This window comes from Acipenser ruthenus, chromosome 54 (genome assembly GCF_902713425.1).
Source record: "Acipenser ruthenus chromosome 54, fAciRut3.2 maternal haplotype, whole genome shotgun sequence".
Lineage (NCBI taxonomy): Eukaryota > Metazoa > Chordata > Actinopteri > Acipenseriformes > Acipenseridae > Acipenser > Acipenser ruthenus.
This window is the reverse complement of record NC_081242.1, coordinates 1,777,036-1,801,199: the sequence shown is the minus strand read 5'-3', so window position 1 is coordinate 1,801,199 and position 24,164 is coordinate 1,777,036. Positions and strand designations below refer to the sequence as shown.

Genomic DNA, 24,164 nt, shown 5'->3' with positions numbered 1-24,164 from the left:
TCTGAGTGCAGGCATCTTTATAGCAAGTGCAAAGAGTGCAGCTTGGTGCTAATTCGGTTTTTGGCTCCATCCACTTAAGTTTGGTTGTTTGGTTGTCCCGGCTTCCGAAACGGATTCCTGCACAACAAAGTTAAAAGTTTAGCCGATCATGTCATTTCTTTGGAGTCTAAATGTAGTCTAAAGAAGTCGGCAACTAGGATTCTACGGTATTGGTTTGGCCAGAAATGTTTCATGCATACTTTATATATATAATTATTATTATTACTCGAGTGCAACAACATTTACAGTTTTATTATTAAAAAAGAAAAAAGAAAGTTAATGGGTGTTTATTACTGCTAAATGCAAAATGGATGTAACGTATTATTTTATATGTATGTTTTTTAACAGGAAATTTGGCTGGAAAAAACGCCAGTCTGGCAGTACAGGGGGGGGTAGCCTAAAAATCGCACGCGTAAATGTTTCCTCAAGTTAAATGTACAAATAAAATGTGAAGTCGTATAATTTGTTTTAGAAAAATCTGTATTTTAATTGGCGTTCCGGTACATTAATATTTAGGACTACACCGCTGCTAAAATGTAAGAAATGTCACTTACATGCCGTGCACAGGGATGCAATAATGTATCGAGTGTCAGGAGCAAAATATGAGTACGTGCTATAATAGTGACATCTAGTGGTTTGAATGCGAACTATCCCAAACGTGCGTGTGTGTGTGTACCTTCTACCATAATCTTCCCATTTTCTCTGTAGTCAACACCCTTGCATTTTGAAATATTGTCATCTTTCTCTATTATTATTATTATTATTATTATTATTATTATTATTATTATTATTATTATTATTATTATTATTCTAGGGCGACTTACTATTGTTACAAGATATCACATTATTTTTACATACAATTACATTTCTATTTTTTTTACACATTATTTTTACATACAATTACCCATTTATACAGTTATGTTTTTACAGTAAAGTACCTTGCTCAATGGTACAGCAGCAATGTCCCCCACCTGCTTGCTAAATGCTGGTAATTTATTAATTTGTCACAACCCTATTGCAACCCCTCTGGAAAAATCGAACAGTACCCTTCACCTTGTGGTCATGTGACTTTAATTTGATTCCAGATTATATAGCCCTAAAACTTTGAAATGTTCGCTTCACACTACACAAATGTATTCAGTGATTCTTAAGATAATTAAGATAAGGGCATTGTCCAATGACATTAATATTTGTAGTGTTTTATAAATGTGACGTTGAATCCTAACCCACTATATGCATCTGGTTTCACAGACCCTGATTAGCAGTAATCTCGGACGACCCCACCTGAACTAACATAAGGGAGTCCAGGATTTTCACATTGAGGTTTTTAGATTAAGAGAAAGCACACTTGTTTTAAATTTAGCTAAACTTTATTTTTAAATGCGATAGGAATTGGAAATCAAGAGCGTGAGCATAGCACAGAAACTAGAATGAACTAATGATTCATTTTACAAGAAACCCCCTCACAAACATCAGCTGTTTATCAAATCCCACACATATCAAAGGTGTTCAAGTACATTGTTTATCTATTAGGAAAACAGGAAAGAGAAAAAAAAACTAAATTAAACTTTTACTTGATACAGAAATGTATTTTCCTTTGTATAAAAGTAAATGATATCATGCTTGGAGCATAGAAAGCTTTACCAATCACACAATCATGAATTGCAAAAAGCACAACCTGTCTAGTATTGCTGCTAAAGCTGATTTCATCATGGCAAATTATTTTACACATACAATTTGAGATGTGGTTAAATAAGTCTGTTTTGAGAAATATCTTTTCATATCCCAGAGAAAATAAACCAAGAAAACATACTGACTTTTTAAAAAAAAAATCTTACATTAAAATGTATTTATTTATTGCTATCAGAAAAGGTTAGGAGGCATCTTTGTGCCCACAAATAAAAGCTCCTTTCATTCCAGTGATATTAGCATTGTATTTAGCTGCAGGTTGGGCAGCTTATGCTTTAACATTGAACAACTTCTTCAGACTTTCCATTGCATTTGTTTTTGTTATTTTTTTCCATTCTGCTGGGACGTCAGCAGGCTTTGCCTTGTACTCCGCTGCAATTTCTTTATTAAATGTAGTCAGCACATACTTCCAGTAGTCAGAGGCTTCGATACTGGGATCTGGGGGAATGTTCCAGTCAGGGTAGAATCTCCGATAGTCTTTATAGGGATGAGGCTTCCACTCTGTGTCACTATTCTCAAATGTCTGATTACTATGCACATCAGTTGAGCATAAACTTGCACATAGTTTCTCATTGGTTACATATCTGTATCTCCCCAGTCCTTGTGGTCGATGCACTGACGCGTGGTGTTCTTTGTGGTCCTGGCCTCCTGCCTCACAGGGGACCTTGCAGAACGGACACAGCTTTCCACAACCAAACACCCTCTTGAACAGCTCGTCCTGAGGCTTCAATGACAGATTGATAAGTTTCTTCTCAACATCACATTCTTGAGAAAATTCAGCTCTTAGAGTACCTGTCAGTTTATTCACAAGAACCTGGAGATATTTAGCAAACTCCTTATGGTTTGAATTCTTTAGAAACAGCACTGCTCCTAACTCTTCCCTACAGATCACAAGGTCCTTATTCAGATTCCTGCAGATCATCTTAATAAACATTGACGAGGTTTGGCTTTCAGCCGTTTCTTTCTGTGCATTTTCAATAGCTGCTTGAATTTTTGTTGTTATTGTTTCAAGACGTTTGGCTTCTAAATCCCCAATCTTAGCATCTTTTGAAAGACTCTCAACAATCTGATCCGATATCCAGCCTTTTACGAAACGTTCGTAGTTTTTAATGTACTCCACATAGATTCCAAAATTATCTTCATTCAGAATCTGCTTTAATGTGGAGAATTGGAAAAACGACCGGGAGCTGTATTTCACAGATTGTGCACCGGTCAACATTTCATCTACAATGTCTATCCCAAGGGCTTTGTTGATATACTCCCTCACTGCAGGCTTCAGGCAGCGCTCAGTGAATTCTTCAGCCATTTTTCGGCACTGATCCTTTTCATGGTAAAGATCTATGAAGTTTGAACAGTACTTAGGTCTACATTTTTCCAGAGCTTTCTTAGGGTCATTTTCTTCATTGAAATCCTCATGCATCTTCTGAAACTCCCTGGCAGCGTAGCCACAGATGAGGATCTTTAGATCGAGTTCAAATTGGCCGTTGGTCTTCAGAGTCTCTTCATTTTTCAACTCTTTGTCTATCATTTGCAGCAACTCCATTGTATATATATCACGGTAATCGGTTTTACTCTGTGCTTTATTTGTAACAAACTGCCTACAATTTTCTATTATTGCACTTGCCTTCTCAGTTGCTTTGTTTTCCAATTCTTTTCCTAAACACTGTTGAGGTTGTCTTTTGAACAGCTTCATGGACGGCTGCTCTTTCGTTTTCTGGTAGTCTGAGCTTTCAAAGTGCTGCGCCTGTGCAATGAAGTGTTCTTTCCCACAGTCAGTCAAATCTTCCACCTCACTTAATTCGTTCTGAACCTGACTACCGTGCCTTTCTAAATTCATTCTCAATTGATTCAGTATGTCTGATGCAACAGCTTGTGTCTCTAAAGCTTGAAACTTCAGTTCAGAGACTGTCTGATTCCACATTTCCTCGAAGTCTTTCTGCAGCTCCTCATCAGATAAAGGACTGTTTCTCTCTCTACATGTTTCAAGTAAACTCTGTACTTTCCCTTCAATTACTGCTGTGTATTCTTCCCGATTATCGCACATTTTCTTCATCCCTTTGTGTATAGCAATGGCGTTCTCACATTTGTTGTTGACGGAGCTTTCAAATTCTCTCCTAAGACTTTTAATGCAGCTGACAAAGTCTTCTCTGTGCTTTTCCACAAGATTAGCATGGCCGTTATTTTTCTGATAATAATCTGTCAGATTCTGCTGAATTTTTTTTTCTTCCTTTACCAATTCGGCAGATGCCTCAGCTTTTAAACTGCTGGAAAAGTCTTCATAGTTTGAGGAGTGAAGGTTAGAAATCCTTGTCTCGGCATTTGCCAACCAGTTATACATGTGCTTCCGGAAGTCCCATTCCCATTTATTATATTCAACACACAGATTACTGTAAGCCTCAACCACTAGACTATTTCTGAAGCTGAAGATGAAATGTTCATATTTAACAGCTTTCCACAAACTCCCCACCCACTCCAGGAACTCTGTAACTGGTGCAGGAGCTTTTTGCTTGCTGGCATTTTTCAAAACCTCAATCAAGCTCTTCTTGAACTGATACACAGTCTCACTGTAGCCGGTGTTCACTGGAGCCATTGGAGGGTTACCATGCCACAGGCCTGGGATGTACCAGTTATTTTTCTTTGCATCATACTCCATTATATCAGTAAATTGTCTGTTGAATCCTTTCTTTTCCATCCTGGCAGCTGCCTGTGTCATCTCATTCAGCTGTTCTAGAAGCTTTTTCCTGTCTCTTGCATTGTTGTCATGAGCAGACACGTCCCCCACATTCTGGTGCACAAACTGACAGTTTGGTTTCTTTCCCACTTCCTTCATTCTAAGAAAGGCATGCACCACGATCTGTAGGATATCCTTCATCTCTGTGGAGTTCTCCATTGCAATGTTTATTATGGTGATGTCACTCAAACCTACAACCAGTGTTGCTAGCTCATTGTCATGTTCGTAGCTGTCTTCTAGTTGTGCCAGTTCTGGAGATTTCAGACCTTCAGTGTCAATTACCAAGATAAAATCACAGTTCAGTTCTTCTTTAAGATCCTCTTTGACTCTGATTAACAGCATGAAGGCTCCTCTCGTGCACCTGCCACTGCTAACTGCAAACTGAACCCCAAACATTGTGTTGAGGAGGGTAGACTTCCCAGTGCTTTGGACTCCCAACACTGTTACAACCAGCAGCCTGCTCTTGTGTTGGACTTTCTCATGGAGTTCAGTTAGAACATCAGTCACCCACCTCAAAGGGATATTTGATGCATCTCCATCCACCAGCTCAAGAGGGAAGCCATCCAATAACAGATCTGCCCCCAAACTTGGAAGATCTTCAAATTGTCGATGATATGCATTATTTGGAGGAAGGGAGCGCGCTGCTTCATAAAGCTGCCCCATCTCACGCATGAAATGTTCCATTCCTAAAGAGCTGTTTGATATTTGTCTATCCAGGTCTGCAATTATCTCTTTGTTCTCTGACAACTTGCAACACTTTTTTTTGTATTCATCACAAAGATCAGAAAGTTTCTTTCGTGCTTTAACATCCAAATTCATTCTCATCCACTTTAGAAAATAGGATCGTTCTTTTTTGCTTTCATTTGATATGGCAGTGATGAAACATCCCATTGCTGCAGATACATTATAACTGATTTGCTGTTGTCTCACTTTCTGTTTTTCACTTTGCAGATTGTATTTATATTCTTCAATAGGCTTGTCTCCTGCCTTCCATAGCCTGCACTCCTCCTTTTCTATTTTAGCCAGCTCCTTCCAAAGCTTCCCTTGCAATGGCAACTGATCCTCTTTATATCGCACCACATCATTGATTCTAGATGTGATTTCTGCAGCACTTCTCTTAGCATTCTGACATTCAGTGCAATCTTCATCTACAGAGATCCCCAATTCATGTGCTTCAGCAGACATGCCTTCAATGGTCATTTTGTGTTGACAGTTTTCCATGATATCATTCATAGTTAAGCGCAGTTTCATCACAAATTCTGCATCATTGGTCTGCTGTTTCTTAAATAGGATCTGACTTCCACTTAATTTTAATTTTGATGCCAAGTCTTTCAGAGAGTTTATGTTTTTCTCTGTCTTATTTGGAAAATTTGCAACCAAAAACAATTGGGCTTTAATGTTTCCTGCAGAGGACAAGAGATTGCACTCGCTCTCCGCAATACTGTCAAAAAATATGAAGACTGCCGAGGATGTTTGACATAAAATGGAAAACTGATTCTGAAAGGAAAGGAGATCTCCACGAAGGTTGACAACAGCTACAGGTTCTGGAAAGATATCCAAGTTGTTCTTTCCACAAGGAAGGTACCAACATATTTCAACTAGACCGTTTGCAATTCTCCGTGGGACATTTCCACATTCCATATCATGATGGATAAAGAAATCATAGTACTGCTGGGGGTTGCTGAGAATCTGATTCAGAATCTGAGACTTTGATAAACTGCAGTCACCCAGCCTGACAAAAGAGATCACTGGCATGGCAGTGCTGACTATACTGTCTTCTACAAACCCTTTTGAGTCAATTAATGAACGGGGTCTAAACTTCTTCACAATGTCTCGCATGGCCCACAGCATTAATGTACACTGACTGGTGCTGCAGTCAGGGAGCAAGAGAGGTACAGCAAACTGGCACATCGACATTTTTAACATCATTTCCTGCTGCAGGAAGCTATCTGAGCACAGAAAGAGTGCTGTGATGAGATCAAGTGGATTGATTATATTTGTGTCTTGATCACCATTACTACCCATAAGTTCAAGAACACTATCAAGGTCTTGCAATGCCGAGTCTGTATCTGTCTCAGCAGCACTGCACCTGGTACTCCGAGCTGTCACATTTACCATCATGAGTCTTTTCAGAAAGCACCAGGGGAGTTTTTTTAGTGACTGAATCGGTTCATCTGTAATACTCGCTGTACCGATCTCAAGGACAGTACTCAACGTAATCTTGCCTGGGAAGTAGTTCTCCAGTCCCAGCTTGCACAGCAAATCTTCTAGATGCGATTCTGAAAGGGAAACAGTAGCAGTTATCCACTTAGCTTAAGTAATAAGTACTTTGAAGCACAAGAGTGTCTACCTTTTTTTTCTTTTACATGGAAATAATGCTTCACTGGTGACTACACTTGAACATGAGAAATGTACCAATGCCCTTTTCATGTATAGAAGGTATTTGGATTTGTGTTCTAAGTGGATGCTGATTGATTTATATATGCAATGGATATGCTTGTCACTGGCTATTATACTGCAGTTGTATGAGCATCATTTGTGAGCACATACTTTTATTATTTATTTATTTATTGGCAGACGCCCTTATCCAGGGCGACTTACTGTTGTTACAAAAAATCACATTACATGTATCATCACAAATGTATGAAATACAAGAAATTGGTCTACTTGAGCTAGAATGAGACAAAAAGAAAGTTGAGATGACATATGAGGCTAATACCCCAAGTTGTAGAGAACTGGTCCTTACTTGTACAGACAGATGCTGAAACAGGCGTGCTCTGAGTCGCATTCTCCAGCACTGTGGTGACTGTGAAGCTGTAATGTCTCCCAGGCCTCAGCTTAGAGATGACAGTGGAATTAGAGGGTGCAGTAGTGGTCGTATCTTGGTCATTGTCATCAGAGCTAGAGTAGGTAATGCAAAAGCTGTGTGGGATCCCATCAATATTGCCAGGTCTTCCCCAGCTCAGAGAAACAGAGTCACTTTCCACTGAGTCTTTCTTTATCTCTCCAGGAGGGGACACAGACGCTGGGGTAGTGTATGGACTGTATGGACCGTTTGCTGGATCCTCAGGAACTGTACCGTCTGGAGGAGTGGAGATGACAGATGATGTTTCTGATGGACCCATGACAGGTGTAGTGTTTCCTGTAATCTCCAGGATATTGTGTGCTGGTGCACTGGAGGTGACAGGTGACACATCTTCAAATTTAGGGATGCTGTGACCTTGAGCAGTGGTGGTGACTGATGTAGTGTCTTCAGCAATCTCAGGGATATTGTGATCTTCAGCAGTGGAGGTGGCAGGTGCAGTGTCTTCAGCAATCTCAGGGATGTTGTGATCTTCAGCAATGGAGGTGGCAGGTGCAGTGTCTTCAGCAATCTCAGGGATGTTGTGATCTTCAGCAGTGGAGGTGGCAGGTGCAGTGTCTTCAGCAATCTCAGGGATATTGTGATCTTGAGCAGTGCAGGTGGCAGGTGCAGTGTCTTCAGCAATCTCGGGGATATTGTGATCTTGAATAGTGGAGGTGGCAGGTGCAGTGTCTTCAGCAATCTCAGGGATATTGTGATCTTGAGCAGTGCAGGTGGCAGGTGCAGTGTCTTCAGCAATCTCAGGGATGTTGTGATCTTCAGCAGTGGAGGTGGCAGGTGCAGTGTCTTCAGCAATCTCAGGGATGTTGTGATCTTCAGCAGTGGAGGTGGCAGGTGCAGTGTCTTCAGCAATCTCAGGGATGTTGTGATCTTCAGCAGTGGAGGTGGCAGGTGCAGTGTCTTCAGCAATCTCAGGGATATTGTGATCTTCAGCAGTGGAGGTGGCAGGTGCAGTGTCTTCAGCAATCTCAGGGATATTGTGATCTTCAGCAGTGGAGGTGGCAGGTGCAGTGTCTTCAGCAATCTCAGGGATATTGTGATCTTCAGCAGTGGAGGTGGCAGGTGCAGTGTCTTCAGCAATCTCAGGGATATTGTGATCTTCAGCAGTGGAGGTGGCAGGTGCAGTGTCTTCAGCAATCTCAGGGATATTGTGATCTTCAGCAGTGGAGGTGGCAGGTGCAGTTTCTTCAGCAATCTCAGGGATATTGTGCTCTTGAGTAGTGGAGGTGGCAGGTGCAGTGTCTTTAGCAATCTCAGGGATATTGTGATCTTGAATAGTGGAGGTGGCAGGTGCAGTATCTTCAGCAATCTCAGGGATATTGTGATCTTGAGTAGTGGAGATGACAGGTGTAGTGTCTTCAGCAATCTCAGGGATATTGTGCTCTTGAGTAGTGGAGGTGGCAGGTGCAGTGTCTTTAGCAATCTCAGGGATATTGTGATCTTGAGCAGTGCAGGTGGCAGGTGCAGTATCTTCAGCAATCTCAGGGATATTGTGATCTTGAGTAGTGGAGATGACAGGTGTAGTGTCTTCAGCAATCTCAGGGATATTTGGTCCAGGAGCAGTAGAGGTGACAAGAGACATGTCTGCTGGACCCTCAGAGCTGTCTTGGTCTTCAGGATTTGGGATAATGGGTGTAGTGTCCAGAGTTCTCTCTGAGCTGGGCACTTCTCTGGTGTCCTCAGGAAAGTGAGTGATTTGGCTGACCTGCGTTTTCTTCATTTCTACCTGGAGTTCAGCCTCTTGAGCCCTCTCACCTGGCACGCTCTTCTCTGATGACATCTCCGAGGTTCCTGCAGAGGGATATTTCACAGAGACTGAATTACAGGCATATATTGAATCTGAAGCAAAAGCAAAATCTAGTCCTCAGTGTTCATACTATATAGTAATAGCTAACAGAAACAGGTTTCACAAAACTGTATTTAATAGCATTTTCTTTTTATGAGTAGAAGAAATAAGATACAATAAGATACAAAAAAACAGTTATTAAATACAGTTTTGTTAAGTGTGATTAGCGGGTTGTCAAAGTTTTGATTTGGTCCTAGCCCTAATCACATTTGATAAATGGGTAGATTGTTACTGCATCTTTAGTTTGATACAACCAGCAAAATACCCTATAAAATGGTGTCAGAAAGTGGTACATAGTCAGACTGTGGTACCAGCACCAAAACTTGTCCCATGTAATCACTATGAAAAGGCAAACTGTAGTTCACCCACAAAATCATATATGTTTACAATTTTAGATAACCCAATGTGTTATCAGTTAAAGCCACATAAATGTGTTGAATTGTAAAAAAAAAAAGATATATTAAAAAGAACTTTAAGGGCCAAACTCAGTACATGGTACCCCTTTCAGACGGACGTTTCCTTGTTTTCTGAGCTAAAATCATTTGGGCTTGCCCGGGCACACATATGTTTTGACCGCATAGCACGAAATAACACAACACCAGTATTGTCATTTCTTTTCACAGTATTTAAACACGTTGGATACAGTTTCTCTTGTGTGACTTTTAAAGTGTTTTACCTGATAAACCTGTTTTGTGAGAAGACATTGTCTTGTGTATTTAAATACCTCTAATAACTGTCATTCTTTACGGTTGTCTTTTTACCTCAAACACACGGGAACAAACTCGCCTCCGCCCCTTTCTTTTTTAAAGAAATGAACTCATCTGCGCGAGACAGCCTGCTTAAAGTTCACTCTGAGGACAATTTAGCTTGGGACAGCAGTACCTTTCTGCATAATTATTAACACGCTGCAATATCGATCTCTTAACACACTGTTCAATATCGCAAGATAAAATCACCAATACAATATATATATATATATATATATATATATATATATATATATATATATATATATATATATATATATATATATATATTTATATATTTATATATATATATATATATATATATATATATATATATATATATATATATATATATATATACACACAGACGTGCTCGAATTTGTTGGTACCCTTACAGCTCATTGAAATAATGCTTCATTCCTCCTGAAAAGTGATGAAATTAAAAGCTATTTTATCATGTATACTTGCATGCCTTTGGTATGTCATAGAATAAAGCAAAGAAGCTGTGAAAAGAGATGAATTATTGCTTATTCTACAAAGATATTCTAAAATGGCCTGGACACATTTGTTGGTACCCCTTAGAAAAGATAATAAATAATTGGATTATAGTGATATTTCAAACTAATTAGTTTCTTTAATTAGTATGACACATGTCTCCAATCTTGTAATCAGTCATTCAGCTTATTTAAATGGAGAAAAGTAGTCACTGTGCTGTTTGGTATCATTGTGTGCACCACATTGAACATGGACCAGAGAAAGCAAAGGAGAGAGTTGTCTGAGGAGATCAGAAAGAAAATAATAGACAAGCATGGTAAAGGTAAAGGCTACAAGACCATCTCCAAGCAGCTTGATGTTCCTGTGACAACAGTTGCAAATATTATGAAGAAGTTTAAGGTCCATGGAACTGTAGCCAACCTCCCTGGGCGTGGCCGCAAGAGGAAAATCAACCCCAGATTGAACAGAAGGATAGTGCGAATGGTAGAAAAAGAACCAAGGATAACTGCCAAAGAGATACAAGCTGAACTCCAGGTGAAGGTACGTCAGTTTCTGATCACACCATCCGTCGCTTTTTGAGCGAAAGTGGGCTCCATGGAAGAAGACCCAGGAGGACTCCACTTTTGAAAGAAAAACATAAAAAAGCCAGACTGGAATTTGCTCAAATGCATATTGACAAGCCACAATCCTTCTGGGAGAATGTCCTTTGGACAGATGAGTCAAAACTGGAGCTTTTTGGCAAGTCACATCAGCTCTATGTTCACAGGTGAAAAAATGAAGCTTTCAAAGAAAAGAACACCATACCTACAGTGAAACATGGAGGAGGCTCGGTTATGTTTTGGGGCTGCTTTGCTGCGCCTGGCACAGGGTGCCTTGAATCTGTGCAGGGCACAATGAAATCTCAAGACTATCAAGGCATTCTGGAGCGAAACGTACTGCCCAGTGTCAGAAAGCTCTGTCTCAGTCGCAGGTCATGGGTCCTCCAACAGGATAATGACCCAAAACACACAGCTAAAAGCACCCAAGAATGGATAAGAACAAAACATTGGACTATTCTGAAGTGGCCTTCTATGAGTCCTGATCTGAATCCTATCGAACATCTATGGAAAGAGCTGAAACTTGCAGTCTGGAGAAGGCACCCATCAAACCTGAGACAGCTGGAGCAGTTTGCTCAGGAAGAGTGGGCCAAACTACCTGTTAACAGGTGCAGAAGTCTCATTGAGAGCTACAGAAAATGTTTGATTGCAGTGATTGCCTCTAAAGGTTGTGCAACAAAATATTCGGTTAGCGGTCCCATCATTTTTGTCCATGCCATTTTCATTTGTTTTCTTATTTACAATATTATGTTGAATAAAAAATCAAAAGCAAAGTCTGATTTCTATTAAATATGGAATAAACAATGGTGGATGCCAATTACTTTTGTCAGTTTCAAGTTATTTCAGAGAAAATTGTGCATTCTTCGTTTTTTGTGGAGGGGTACCAACAAATTTGAGCACGTCTGTATATATATATATACACTCTAAGAAATGCTGGGTTAAAAATAACCCAACATGGGTTGAAAGCCAACCCAGCGCTGGGTTACTTTTGCACCTTCCCAACGCTGGGTTATTGTAACCCAGCCAGTTTGGTTAAAGTTATAACCCAGCGTGCTGGGTAAAAAACAACCCATTTATTGGGTTATATTATATCACTGCTGGGTTAAATTAACCTTCATAGTTGGGTTGAAATTAGAACCTGCTATTATTTGATGTAAATGCTTTTTTTCTAATGCATCTTAGAAATCAATCCAAACAATCCAAACAGTGTCTTTATAAAGACATAATCTGAGATTGGTTTCCAAAACTCATTTGAAAAAACAGATGAACCTTATAATTTACAAGATAATAATGGTTTTGTCAAGTTCTTTACATCAAATAATTACTTCTGAAACACAAAAAAAGCTAAATACCCATAAGACCTATACAGCATGTATGTGTGTATATATGGAATGTTCGCGGTACGACGCTATATCGTACCACCTATTTAACATGATACACAATAAACCCACATTAGAAAAATTAATAATAATAATAATAATAGTAGTAGTATATATGACAGTTACCTGTATCTGTGACTTTCAATCTTGGCTGCCCGTTCTCAAATCACCTCAGGAGAAATTTGAACAACTTTTCACACTCGCGAGACCCTGGGGAAGCTCAAGCTACCTGGAGTTGATTGTGATTGGTTAAGAGAAATAACCCAGGCGCTGGGTTAAGATCTGTCCCTGCTCAGAACGGTGAACAACCCAACAAAGTGACCCAACACACATAACCCCATGGTTGGGTTACAAAAATAACCCAGCATTTTTTAGAGTGTATATATATATATATATATATATATATATATATATATATATATATATATATATATATATAGGTAAACAAAAATGTCATTTTGTGATACAGTGTGCAAGCATTCGGCTTTCAAAAAAAAAATACAGACTAAAACAAAACACAGCACACTTATCAGGAAAAGCGTACCTGCATGAAACCAACAGAGTGTGCGTTTAGTATATCAGATGTGTAAAACTTGTGTAAAATGTTGTGTGTTTTATGCTTAACACTTGGTAATTTTACAGTATGCAATCAGAATCAGATCATCTGGTTGCTCCTCAGTTGCAAAGTATTATATAGACAAGATATACATTTTAAAAATTGTACAGTATTTTAAGTTACTGTATTGTGTACATAACATGTCTTGGAATAATCAATCACCAAGATTTTCTTTTTTACACATTTTGGGGTTATTGGTTTAATACGGTTTAAAGGTTTAAAAAGCCGTTTTTTTTGTTGTTGTTGTTTTTTGTTTTTGATTTTTTTAGTATTTAACTTCTATTTAATTAGAGCATAGCGGTAGTAAAAATTTAATGCACCAGAAATAAACTTTCATTAACAAGTGAGCATTATTTTACATAACTTTAATTATTACATTATATCGTTTTTATCTAATACCCTCCCAAATAAAAAGTAAATTTCGCGTTGTCATGATTTTCCGTGTTCACGACAGAATCGTGCCCCTGATAATTGCACGTAAAAATAAATTGCACAATAAATGTTTACTAATTATTGATTTGTCCCAAACACAAAATAATGCATTTATGTATTTTACTTTAATATTTGTAACATTAACAACTTAAATTCGGTACCCAGGGTTATTATTATTATTATTATTATTATTATTATTATTATTATTATTATTATTATTATTATTATTATTATTAATTGGTCATTCAGCAGACTTACAAAGCGACTTACAGAGACTAGTAGGGGGTGAGCTATGAATCAACTACTGCTGCAGCGTCAATAGGACCTCGGTATATCTCATCCAAAGTTAAAATGACAAATTGTCTTTTAACTCTGGTGTGAGTTTACCACGTCTTTGTAAACTATGTGCTAAGGTAAAGTTAACCGCTCTAATTAAATAATACTAACGAGATTCCTTCCATTATAATAATGAATTTAACGGTATGTCATATTACAAAATGGTATTGTTAAAACTATACGATATTTTTGTCCCACGTATAATGTAAACTTTCATTAAACGATCGCGGAAGGCTTGTGTAAACGCACATATTATCTTGTCCGCTGATGTGAGTGAGTGTTGGATGTGAGTCTGTTTCGCCGGCTAATCTCTCTCTCCCTGCATCTCAGTTCTACTTGGGTGAGTATGAATGCGAGTGGTTATCGATGGGCCAATGGGTGATGAGTGGGCGGAGTCAGCGTCCATAAAAGGGCATGCCATAAAGCGCATATGAATATGAGAGAGAGACTCACTCCATCATAAAGCCCTGCAATACCAAGAGCTCAGCCCAGAAAAGAGTCCCCTCAGCCAGCTGGTCCTGAAGCTCACTGAGCTGAGCAACACTGACATCAGTCAGCTTCAGGACAGCACAGCAAAAACAATTCCAATTACTTTCAACCAAATTATAAAACACCTGAAACACTCCTATCTGGACCAATGGGATACAAACACTAAAACACAAAACAAACTAGAGTCAGATCCTGACCAAATACCGGCTCAGTGACCACAACCTGGCCATTGAAAAAGGCCGACAGAGGCAAACCTGGCTGGCCAGGGAGAACAGGCGCTGTGGTCACTGTGAGACAGGAGAGGTCAAGACAGAGATTCACTTCCTGACACAGTGTGAAAAATATAAAAACGTAAGGGACATTTTCTTCCCCAAATTCTGCGATTTAGTCCCAGAATTCCCCAAAATGTGTGATACCCAGAAGCTGTCAATCCTGCTGGGGGAAAACAAACACACAGCCAGGCTGGTCAATACGTGGAGACCTGTCATAGCCTGAGGGACAAACCGTGAACACGTCACAATAGAGAGGGAAAAGAGAGAGAGGGAGGCACTGTTTAATATAGAGGGAGGGATTCTGTTTAATATAGAGGGAGGGATTCTGTTTAATATAGAGGGAGGGATTCTGTTTAATATAGAGGGAGGGATTCTGTTTAATATAGAGGGAGGGATTCTGTGTAATACAGAGGGAGGGATTCTGTGTAATATAGAGGGAGGGATTCTGTTTAATGTAGAGGGAGGGATTCTGTTTAATATAGAGGGAGGGATTCTGTGTAATATAGAGGGAGGGATTCTGTATAATATAGAGGGAGGGATTCTGTTTAATATAGAGGGAGGGATTCTGTTTAATATAGAGGGAGGGATTCTGTTTAATATAGAGGGAGGGATTCTGTTTAATAAAGAGGCAGGGATTCTGTTTAATATAGAGGGAGGGATTCTGTTTAATATAGAGGGGGGATTCAGTGTAATATAGAGGGAGGGATTCTGTTTAATATCGAGGGAGGGATTCTGTTTAATATAGAGGCAGGGATTCTGTGTAATATAGAGGGGGGGATTCTGTTTAATATAGAGGGAGGGATTCTGTGTAATATAGAGGGAGGGAAGGGGGTACTGTTTAATATAGGGAGGAGGGATACTGTTTAGTATTATATATATATATATATATATATATATATATATATATATATATATATTAGGAGGCTGTGTGGTCCAGTGGTTAAAGAAACGGGCTTCTAACCAGAAGGTCCCTGGTTCACCTCAGCCACTGACTCATTGTGTGACCCTAAGTAAGTCACTTAACCTCCTTGTGCTCCATCTTTCGGGTGAGACGTTGTTGTAAGTGACTCTGCAGCTGATGCATAGTTCACACACTCTAGTCTCTGTAAGTCGCCTTGGATAAAGGCGTCTGCTCAATAAACAAATATATATATATATATATATATATATATATATATATATATATATATATATATATATATATATATATATGTCATGTATGTGCTTTGGCAACACAATTATTTTGATTGTCATGCCAATAAAGCCAATTTGCATTGAATTGAGTTCAGACAGATAGACAGACAGAGAGAGACCCTTTGAATAAAACAGCATGAAAACGACGACCTCCAGAACCCCCACACATAGCCGACAGCTACAATATATTTCTTGCCACTAAGCAGAAAGTTAAGTGTTTTGCAATATAAATTCCAAGTGCGTGCTGATTGTGGAATAAACAATACATGTATCTCAGGTTTTGCATACAACCAGACATATTGTATTACATGTAAGTCTCGCTGTGGTACTGGAACCCTCATACACAGGAATGCACAAAAACATAAAAAAGTTAATTCAAAAGTAGCACATTTTTATTATTATTATTTTAAATGCTTCATTGCGTTTCATTTATGCCTCGCTATGGTATTGGAATCCTCATACACAGGAACGCAGAATAACTACTTGCTTGTACTGTACCTACATTGCTGTATAATAAATTCAACAAGGTTTAACTTTTGACTGAAAAAAAAAAAATCACAATCTGAATTTAAACACATCGTGTACACAGTTGTTGCTTTTCATAGACCAAAATAAAAATAATTAGAAATGCAATCTATAATAAGTTCCTTACCTTCCTCCTTCTTCTCTTTCCTTCGTTTTTCTGACGCTTTTTTACTTTTTCTCCAGGTCCGGTTCTGGTTTTCTCAAGAAAGCGCTCCAGTATATATAGGGAACCTCCCCAGCAAATAAATTATCCATATAGCCTATCCCACAAATAAATATCCATATCGCCTATCCCACAAATGAATATGCATATAGACTATCCCACAACTAAAAAGTAAATGCTGACTTGCTTTCAGTTTCGATATCATGGAAGTTTTTTTTTTTTTTTTTTTAGTCAGACAGAAGCAGGGGATGGATTTCCAGGGAATCACGTGATAAGCTGACATACCTGGTTGCCAGTTCCGCTTAAAATCCGTGGGATCGGGCTTGGCCGTGCCGCCAGACGCCCTTATCCAGGGAGACTTACAATTGTTACAAGATATTACATTATTTTTACATACAATTACCCATTTATACAGTTGTGTTTTTTTACTGGAGCAATCTAGGTAAAGTACCTTGCTCAAGGGTACAGCAGCAGCGTCCCCCCGCCTGGGATGGAACCCACGACCCTCCGGTCAAGAGTCCAGAGCCCTAACTACTACTCCACACTGCTGACCCGTATTTTGGGCTCGTTTTTGTTCCTGATCGCCTATGTAAAAAAAAAAGTCTCATAAAGTACTGTCCTTGTTTTGAAGAACGAGGTTGCTATTTATTGTACTCTACTCACACATCACCACACGAGCAGAACATTTTAGGGGGGTTGTTTATAATACTTTTCATTCCTGCTCTAAAGTTAATAACTTGTAGTTCTCAATTTACAATGAAAGATTTTTTTTCTTTTTGGACAAAACGTTTTGACTCAAAGTCACTATCAAAGACACTGAGGCCCAAATTTATAAAAGGGAAATATGCGTGTTCAGTATGGCCGCACTCAGCGTCAAAATAACGACTTATTTTATAAGACTAATTAGGTAAAAGCAGGCGATTCCGCAAGCAATTTAAATACCCCTCACTGCAATTAACGGTGGAGAATTACACACCTCTCACTATAAATAGCGGGTTTGGGTCAACCCTGCGTGTGTTGGCCACACATTCCAAAATGAGCGCACACAAAGACCTCAGCCAGGTACTAGCCATGGTGATGAGGATGCTCGGAAGCGACAACTGAGACGTACCAATATGGAAGTGGAGATTTTGGTACAAGCACTATTTGTAACACATGAAGATGTGTTACAAGCTCGAAATACATCACCAGGACATAGGAATAAAATATGAAATGTGCGGTGGCTTCTTAATAAACAAATGAACCACTTCAGAGTTTGTATTCTAGGTTGCTTATACATTATGACGCATCATCCAGTTACTGTGCTTGGCATATTAGCTTCTTATTTTGTATAGAATAATTCCAGACATATAGACTTTTCAAACTTCAGAAACAATACGTTTTATTTACTTACATCCATGGCAGTCAAACGGGTGGAAAATCCTTCCATTGTACAGCAGTATGTTCAACAACAATAACTCCATACAGCTTCATACGAACAGTCTTCAGTTTAACTACGACTTATATCTTTTTAAAGTCTTATGCAGTTACAACTCTCCTTTTCTTATGTTTGTCTGTATTTCTTACTCTATGTATGATTTTAAAACATATCTTTATGGTGTATATGGTGCAACGGTTATTGTTGAAGCTGACACCCTGGGATCCTTCAAGAAGCTGCTTGATGAGATTCTGGGATCAATAAGCTACTAACAACCAAACGAGCAAGATGGGCTGAATGGGGCCTCCTCTCGTTTGGAAACTTTCTTATGTTCTTATGGTCGAAAAACTGTGTTTGCTGTAGCTACAAACTAACTGCGTCATCTCTCCCTCTTTATAACTCGATTTTAACAATACCGCATGCACCAGTATTGTTAAATACTAGAATGTCATATTACAAAAAATACATTCTGTAGGCATTACTCAAATAACAGTGGAGGATGCGCCCTCATTGTATATGAAACTTTTTTTTTCTTTCGTGCGCCTTGGAATATCGTTCCATCTTTTCTTAATCTCCTCCAGCGTTCTTTTAATAATGCCTACACTCTCGAAGTAAAGACTCTCGTTAGAACCTTGCTTTGTCACTGTGGGGAGAACTTTTTAGGTACTTCTAAGAACCTTTTTTACATGGATTCTATATTCTCTATTTGCAGACTTTCTGTTTTGACATGTAAAGCTATGAAATATGTATTGAAAACTGGAGTTTGCAAAACAATATGGTACTGGTATTATAAACCGTAATTTACAAACTGACTTGATCAGAAGGGTTAAAAAATAAGTTATTTGCAAAATGTTAATAAATGTTTAAATGTCCTTTGAAAACGATGTCTCCTTCTTGCTGCAGACAAGTCTGACTGCGGCAAATTAACGCCTGCTTTTCAGAGTTCTTAAATTAATCACGCAAATACGAGGCCCGCAATTACCGGCAGCTTCAATAAATTAGACGAAATATTTAATAGACCTCATTTGCAAAATCCTCTCAGAATTTTAGCGGTTTCGTTCAGAAACGCTACAGAATTACATATGCAAATTTAGGATTACATATGCATCAAGGGCTAAAGCGCACAGAGACATTGCCCCCGCAGATCACGTCTTAATTGCGTGTTTATTCCATTGCGTGTGTTTTATAAATCCCATCCAATAAATAGCTTCAGTAACGTTTCTGCATTCCCATTGCCTATGTTTGAAAAGTACAGAAGCGTATAGCTGCCATGCAGAGCAGTAAATAAACAAATCAGCACATACAACGCTAAAACGTAACTAATATTTCCGTTTTTAGGAGATCATCTTTTTCAGCTTCTGGGCCAATCTAGAATCGCCCGATTGGACGCGGGCGAGCGCCGAAAAAGTGGTTACTTGAGATTCATCCAGAAGCCCTTGTCGAAACTAGACTAGCCAGACCACCGGGTTTCAGCCTTACAGTGTACAATTTGTTTTGGCACTCGCCCACAGGACTACTGAGACACAGCCATCAACTAGTCCTCATCAGTTTTAATTCGTCTCGGGCAAACGGGCTAGCGTTAGTTTCTAACCCTGATAGACTTTCACATCATTACATGCATGAGAAGAAAGCGCGTTTGTAATACGTAGCATTCCTGCTCTAAAGTTAGGAATTTGTAGTTCTCAATTTACACTGAAAGATTTATTTTTTGGACGAATGTTTTGACTAGAAGTCAATATCGACGAAACTGAGAGACACTTGTCAATGAAGCTTCTGATCGCGTGAGACGACGTGTTGCTTGTTAAAATATTTTTGCATTACCCGTGTTTTAAAAGTTTGTGATGATTCTGTTTTTTTTGTTTTTTTTTATGAAATAGTTGTGTAAATAATTTAATACAGTTTTTTGAAATGTTAAAGCCTTATACAAGTTGCATTATAAAATAGATACACAGATAAGAAACTTAATGTGGTACAATTGTGCACGCAGTGACTGAAGGGGATATACCATTCACAATAAGGCGTCTGTTCAAATACTTCACTAAAGATACAAAAAAATATACTGTCAAGATTCAAAATACCTGGTCATTTTCAAAACCTAATATACGATTATCATATTCCAAAATAGGCCACTCTAAAAAACCACTTGCTCAAATTAACGGAGTTGAATACAAACTATTGAACTCTTATGGCAAGGCATCGGTCTTGGACTGCCTAATGTTATATTAGGTAAGGTAATCAAAAAATATTGCTAAATCAGGTATTGTGAAACCAGCCCTTGAACGAACGACTAGAAGCTACTACGCCCCTGTCCTGTTTGAGCTTGTAAAGAATTTAATTCAAGAGTTTCGTTTCTGCTCTACTCTGCGGTTTCAGATTTTAGTAGGGAGGGGTAACTAAATTACCAACACAGGACAAACAGGTAAATTTTAAAGCGAAGCAATGTGCACCTGTGGCGTGCAGACCCAGTACCAAATAAAGCCTTATTTTAAAACTTATATAAAACCTTCAGAACACACAGGAGATATTACTGATTCCACAGCCTTGATGTATCAAGTCTTAACACAGATATCAGTCACACACTTTGATACATTGCCACTGTTCTTAGTAGAGAGACATTATTTTATTTTATCAAATACAATCTTCTTACCCCGGCAATGGTTGGTTTTGTAAACTTCTTCTGTCCCAAATTAAAGCATTTGTGTTCATCCATGCAAGCTCACCCCTCCCATTAGATAAGTAATGTATTTGTTTTTTCTACTGTTAGCTGTAAAAAGAAGCAATAGTTTTGCTGATACGGGCTTGCAATGTATGCTTTACTTATCAATACTAACTATTCTGTAATAACACAGGGCAGTGGGGTCGCGAAATCATTTGTATTGGTAGCTGTATATCCATCTGTCTGTATGTTAAGCTTGCATGTTCCCATGTGCACACAGTGGCTCTAGGTCGTGGTGATCTGCTTTTCATGTGATTACAGCTCAGATTTTGTATTTACAGAAGTGGCAGATATTAAAGAGTAATTAATTTAAACAGTAAATGTTGCTACAACATTTACTGTTTAAATACCATAGGCTACCTGTCATTTTTCTTTGTATTGTTAACATCCTGACAATTTCTTATACAAAGTCTGTTTCAAAGCTCTTTTCAAAATGTCCGCTCTAGTGCACTCGGGTTTGAGATCTGTCCTCTAAATCACTGCAGGAAGACAGAAAAAAACATAACAAGTGCTCTTTTCTGTTCCGTACCACATCATGGAACGTTATTGTTGTGTTACTTGTCTGACAATGTGGGCAATAATCCTTACACTATCAGTGCACTAGAGCAGACATTATGAAAAGAGCTTTGAAACAGACCTTAAACTGAGAAGTGTAAAAAGTTGTCAGGATGAAATGAAAAATGACAGGGACATTATTTAAACAGTTGCAGCAACACATGGGGATGTGTAACGCTATATTTTTCTATATAGGAAGGCTGTGTGGTCCAGTGGTTAAAGAAAAGGGCTTGTAACCAGGAGGTCGCCGGTTCAAATCCCACCTCAGCCACTGACTCATTGTGTGACCCTGAGCAAGTCACTTAACCTCCTTGTGCTCCGTCTTTTGGGTGAGGCGTAGTTGTAAGTGACTCTGCAGCTGATGCATAGTTCACACACCCTAGTCTCTGTAAGTCGCCTTGGATAAAGGTGTCTGCTAAATAAACAAATAATAAAAAAAAAAATTCAGATATACTGTACATATTCTTGCTTTAGACATTTTCAAACTTTCACAAAGTATTCCAAGTTAATTACCACTTTGGAAACACACCCTCTATTTATTTAGGCAGGCTTTTATTTATATAGACATTAGTTGAAAAAAGTCAGTTTTGGTGTCAAAATGCAATATGTATCTCAAAAGTCAAATCTTTTTTTATATATATATATATATATATATATATATATATATATATATATATATATATATATATATTTGTAAAGCGTTTTTAAAAAGATATTTGTCTTGTTGCGATTGTGTATTGTTGATCAGGTCCGCAGTGTGGAGTAGTGATTAGGTCTCTGGACTCTTGACCGGAGGGTCATGGGTTCAATCCCAGGTGGGAGACACTGCTGCTGTACCCTTGAGCAAGGTACTTTACCTAGATTGCTCCAGTAAAAACCCAACTGCATAAATGGGTAATTGTATGTGAAAATAATGCGTAAAAAATAATGTAATTATATGTAAAAAAAAAAAAATAATAATAATAATAATAATAACGTGATATCTTGTAACAATTGTAAGTCGCCCTGCATAAGGGCGTCTGCTAAGAAATAAATAATAATGAAATTGTCAAACTGATATAAATGTTGTATGTTTTGATTACTGGTAAACTTTCAACAGAGTATATTTAAATGATCTATACTCCAGTCATCCTTTAACCTTAGCAGCATACTCAGCAAGAATAAATATTTAATAACATTAAAACACATTACATGTTTAAGTTGAATATGGTCATGCAGTCATTATAAATCTGTTTACAAGAAGTCACGTGCTATTCAGGAAAAATGGATTTTCCAAGAAAAGGACATTTTGGGGTGTGCTTCCAAGTTTCGTTTCTGGCATCTGATATAAACAGAGTTTTTGCACACTGTGCCATTGTTCATGAAGACCTGCAGAGGACAAGGTGTGGAGCGTTTGAAATTCTTCAGCAGGGAGTCTAACAGGTATTCACTTCATTTCTGAAGATTAAAAACACACACAAAATAAGAAAACTTAGTGCTGTTATGTACAGAAAAAGCCATTTGTGTTATGCAGATGAATATATGTATTATTATTACCTGCTGCTGTTTAATACTGGTGGTGGGTGAATGCAGTTCTTGGTTGTTGCTGTGCTTCAGTTACAGTAGATTCCCTTTTTTATTCAGTAATGTGTTTTAGGCACAGCTGTGTGGTTGGATCAGGTGCAGTAATTTACACAGAGGAGAACGAAAGAGAGAGGGAATGAGAGAGAGAGAGAGAGAAATAGAGAGAATAAAGTTGTTCATTTTGTTGTTGAATCTATAATGGGTCATTATTATTATTATTATTATTATTATTATTATTATTATTATTATTATTATTATTATTATTGCAACATGTAGATTCAATTGCCAGTGAGAATTAAGAAATGGAGAATTAAGTCGCACCATTTTTTGGCCGTGCGTGTCCTACAGTGTGAGGAATGTGCTGGTATATGTGCTGCTACGTCACATTCTCACAACAATACAGAGAGAATTTAGAGTTTCCAAACTGCATGGAAATTCTGCCTACGGGAATGGTTTGGTTTCAACAGGCTTTTTGCGTTTGAAGTTTGATGAGGCATTATTGTGTTTATTATACTGTGTATGTACAGTAATGCTCAAATAGTTTTCTCATTTTTTTGTGTAATTTGAGAACTACAAATTCCTAAGAGCAGAAACACGCACCTGCTTCATACACATACATTTGATGATGCGAGAGTCTGGTTATGCAGTACCGGTTAGCACACAGCGTACAGTACAGCTTTCAAATTGCAGGTATGTAACTTCATGTATATATAGGGTAGGCGTGGCATCCAGTACATTAGTTATTGAAACAAAATGATGAAATGAACAATATAAAGATCCATATATAAGGGTGATCATTTGTTTTTGTTTTTTCCAATATTGCGGTGTGTTAATAAATAATGGACCCTCTCCATAAAAAGTTTAAATTAGGTTTTGCATGAACCTGTTTCTGTTAGCTATTACTATATAGTATGACCACTGAGAACAAACTCCTGTGTCTGTAGCTTCAACTGCATTTAATCCTCAAGACCAGGACAAACCTCAGGGTCCAGCAGACACCTCGCCTGTCACCTCTACTGGTCAAGGGATCCAGAGCATGCCTGATTCAAGATTTCTCTGTACAAGTAAGAATTATTTATTTACAACTGAATATTAGTCTCTCAATCTACTTTGATGTTACATCAGTTCTCTTTTCTCTTCCAGAACCGTCTCCTCCTGGAGAGGTAAAGATAGACTCAGTGGGAAGCAACTTTGTCTCTCTGAGCTGGGGCAGACCTGCTGGTATGGACGAGATCCCTCACAGTTTTAAAGTTACCTATTCAAACTCTGTCGATGACAACCCTCTTTCCATCACTGCACCCTCCAATTCCACTCTCATCTCTAAGCTGAGACCTGGGAGAGAGTACAGCTTCACAGTCACCACAGTGTTGGAGAATGGGACCCAGAGCATGCCTGTTTCAATGGCTGTCTGCACAAGTAAGGCTCTCTAAAACTTTTTCCCATTGAGGGTCCAGGACTCTGAACTAAAAAAACTGAAGGTCCCAGAGGAAACTTTGGGGGTC

At 38.4% G+C, this 24,164-nt stretch overlaps 1 protein-coding gene across 1 annotated transcript; it reads right to left on the bottom strand.

Moving 5' to 3' along the window:
• Positions 1–1,008: 1,008 nt before the first annotated feature.
• LOC117398260 (interferon-induced very large GTPase 1-like) lies at positions 1,009–8,495 on the bottom strand. Its single transcript, XM_059016994.1, has 2 exons — positions 7,206–8,495; positions 1,009–6,738 (listed from the first exon to the last, which is right to left on the bottom strand). Exons 1-2 carry the CDS (start codon positions 7,582–7,584, stop codon positions 1,997–1,999), a joined length of 5,121 nt encoding a protein of 1,706 aa, XP_058872977.1. The 5' UTR covers positions 7,585–8,495; the 3' UTR covers positions 1,009–1,996.
• Between the last annotated feature and the right edge of the window lie 15,669 nt (positions 8,496–24,164).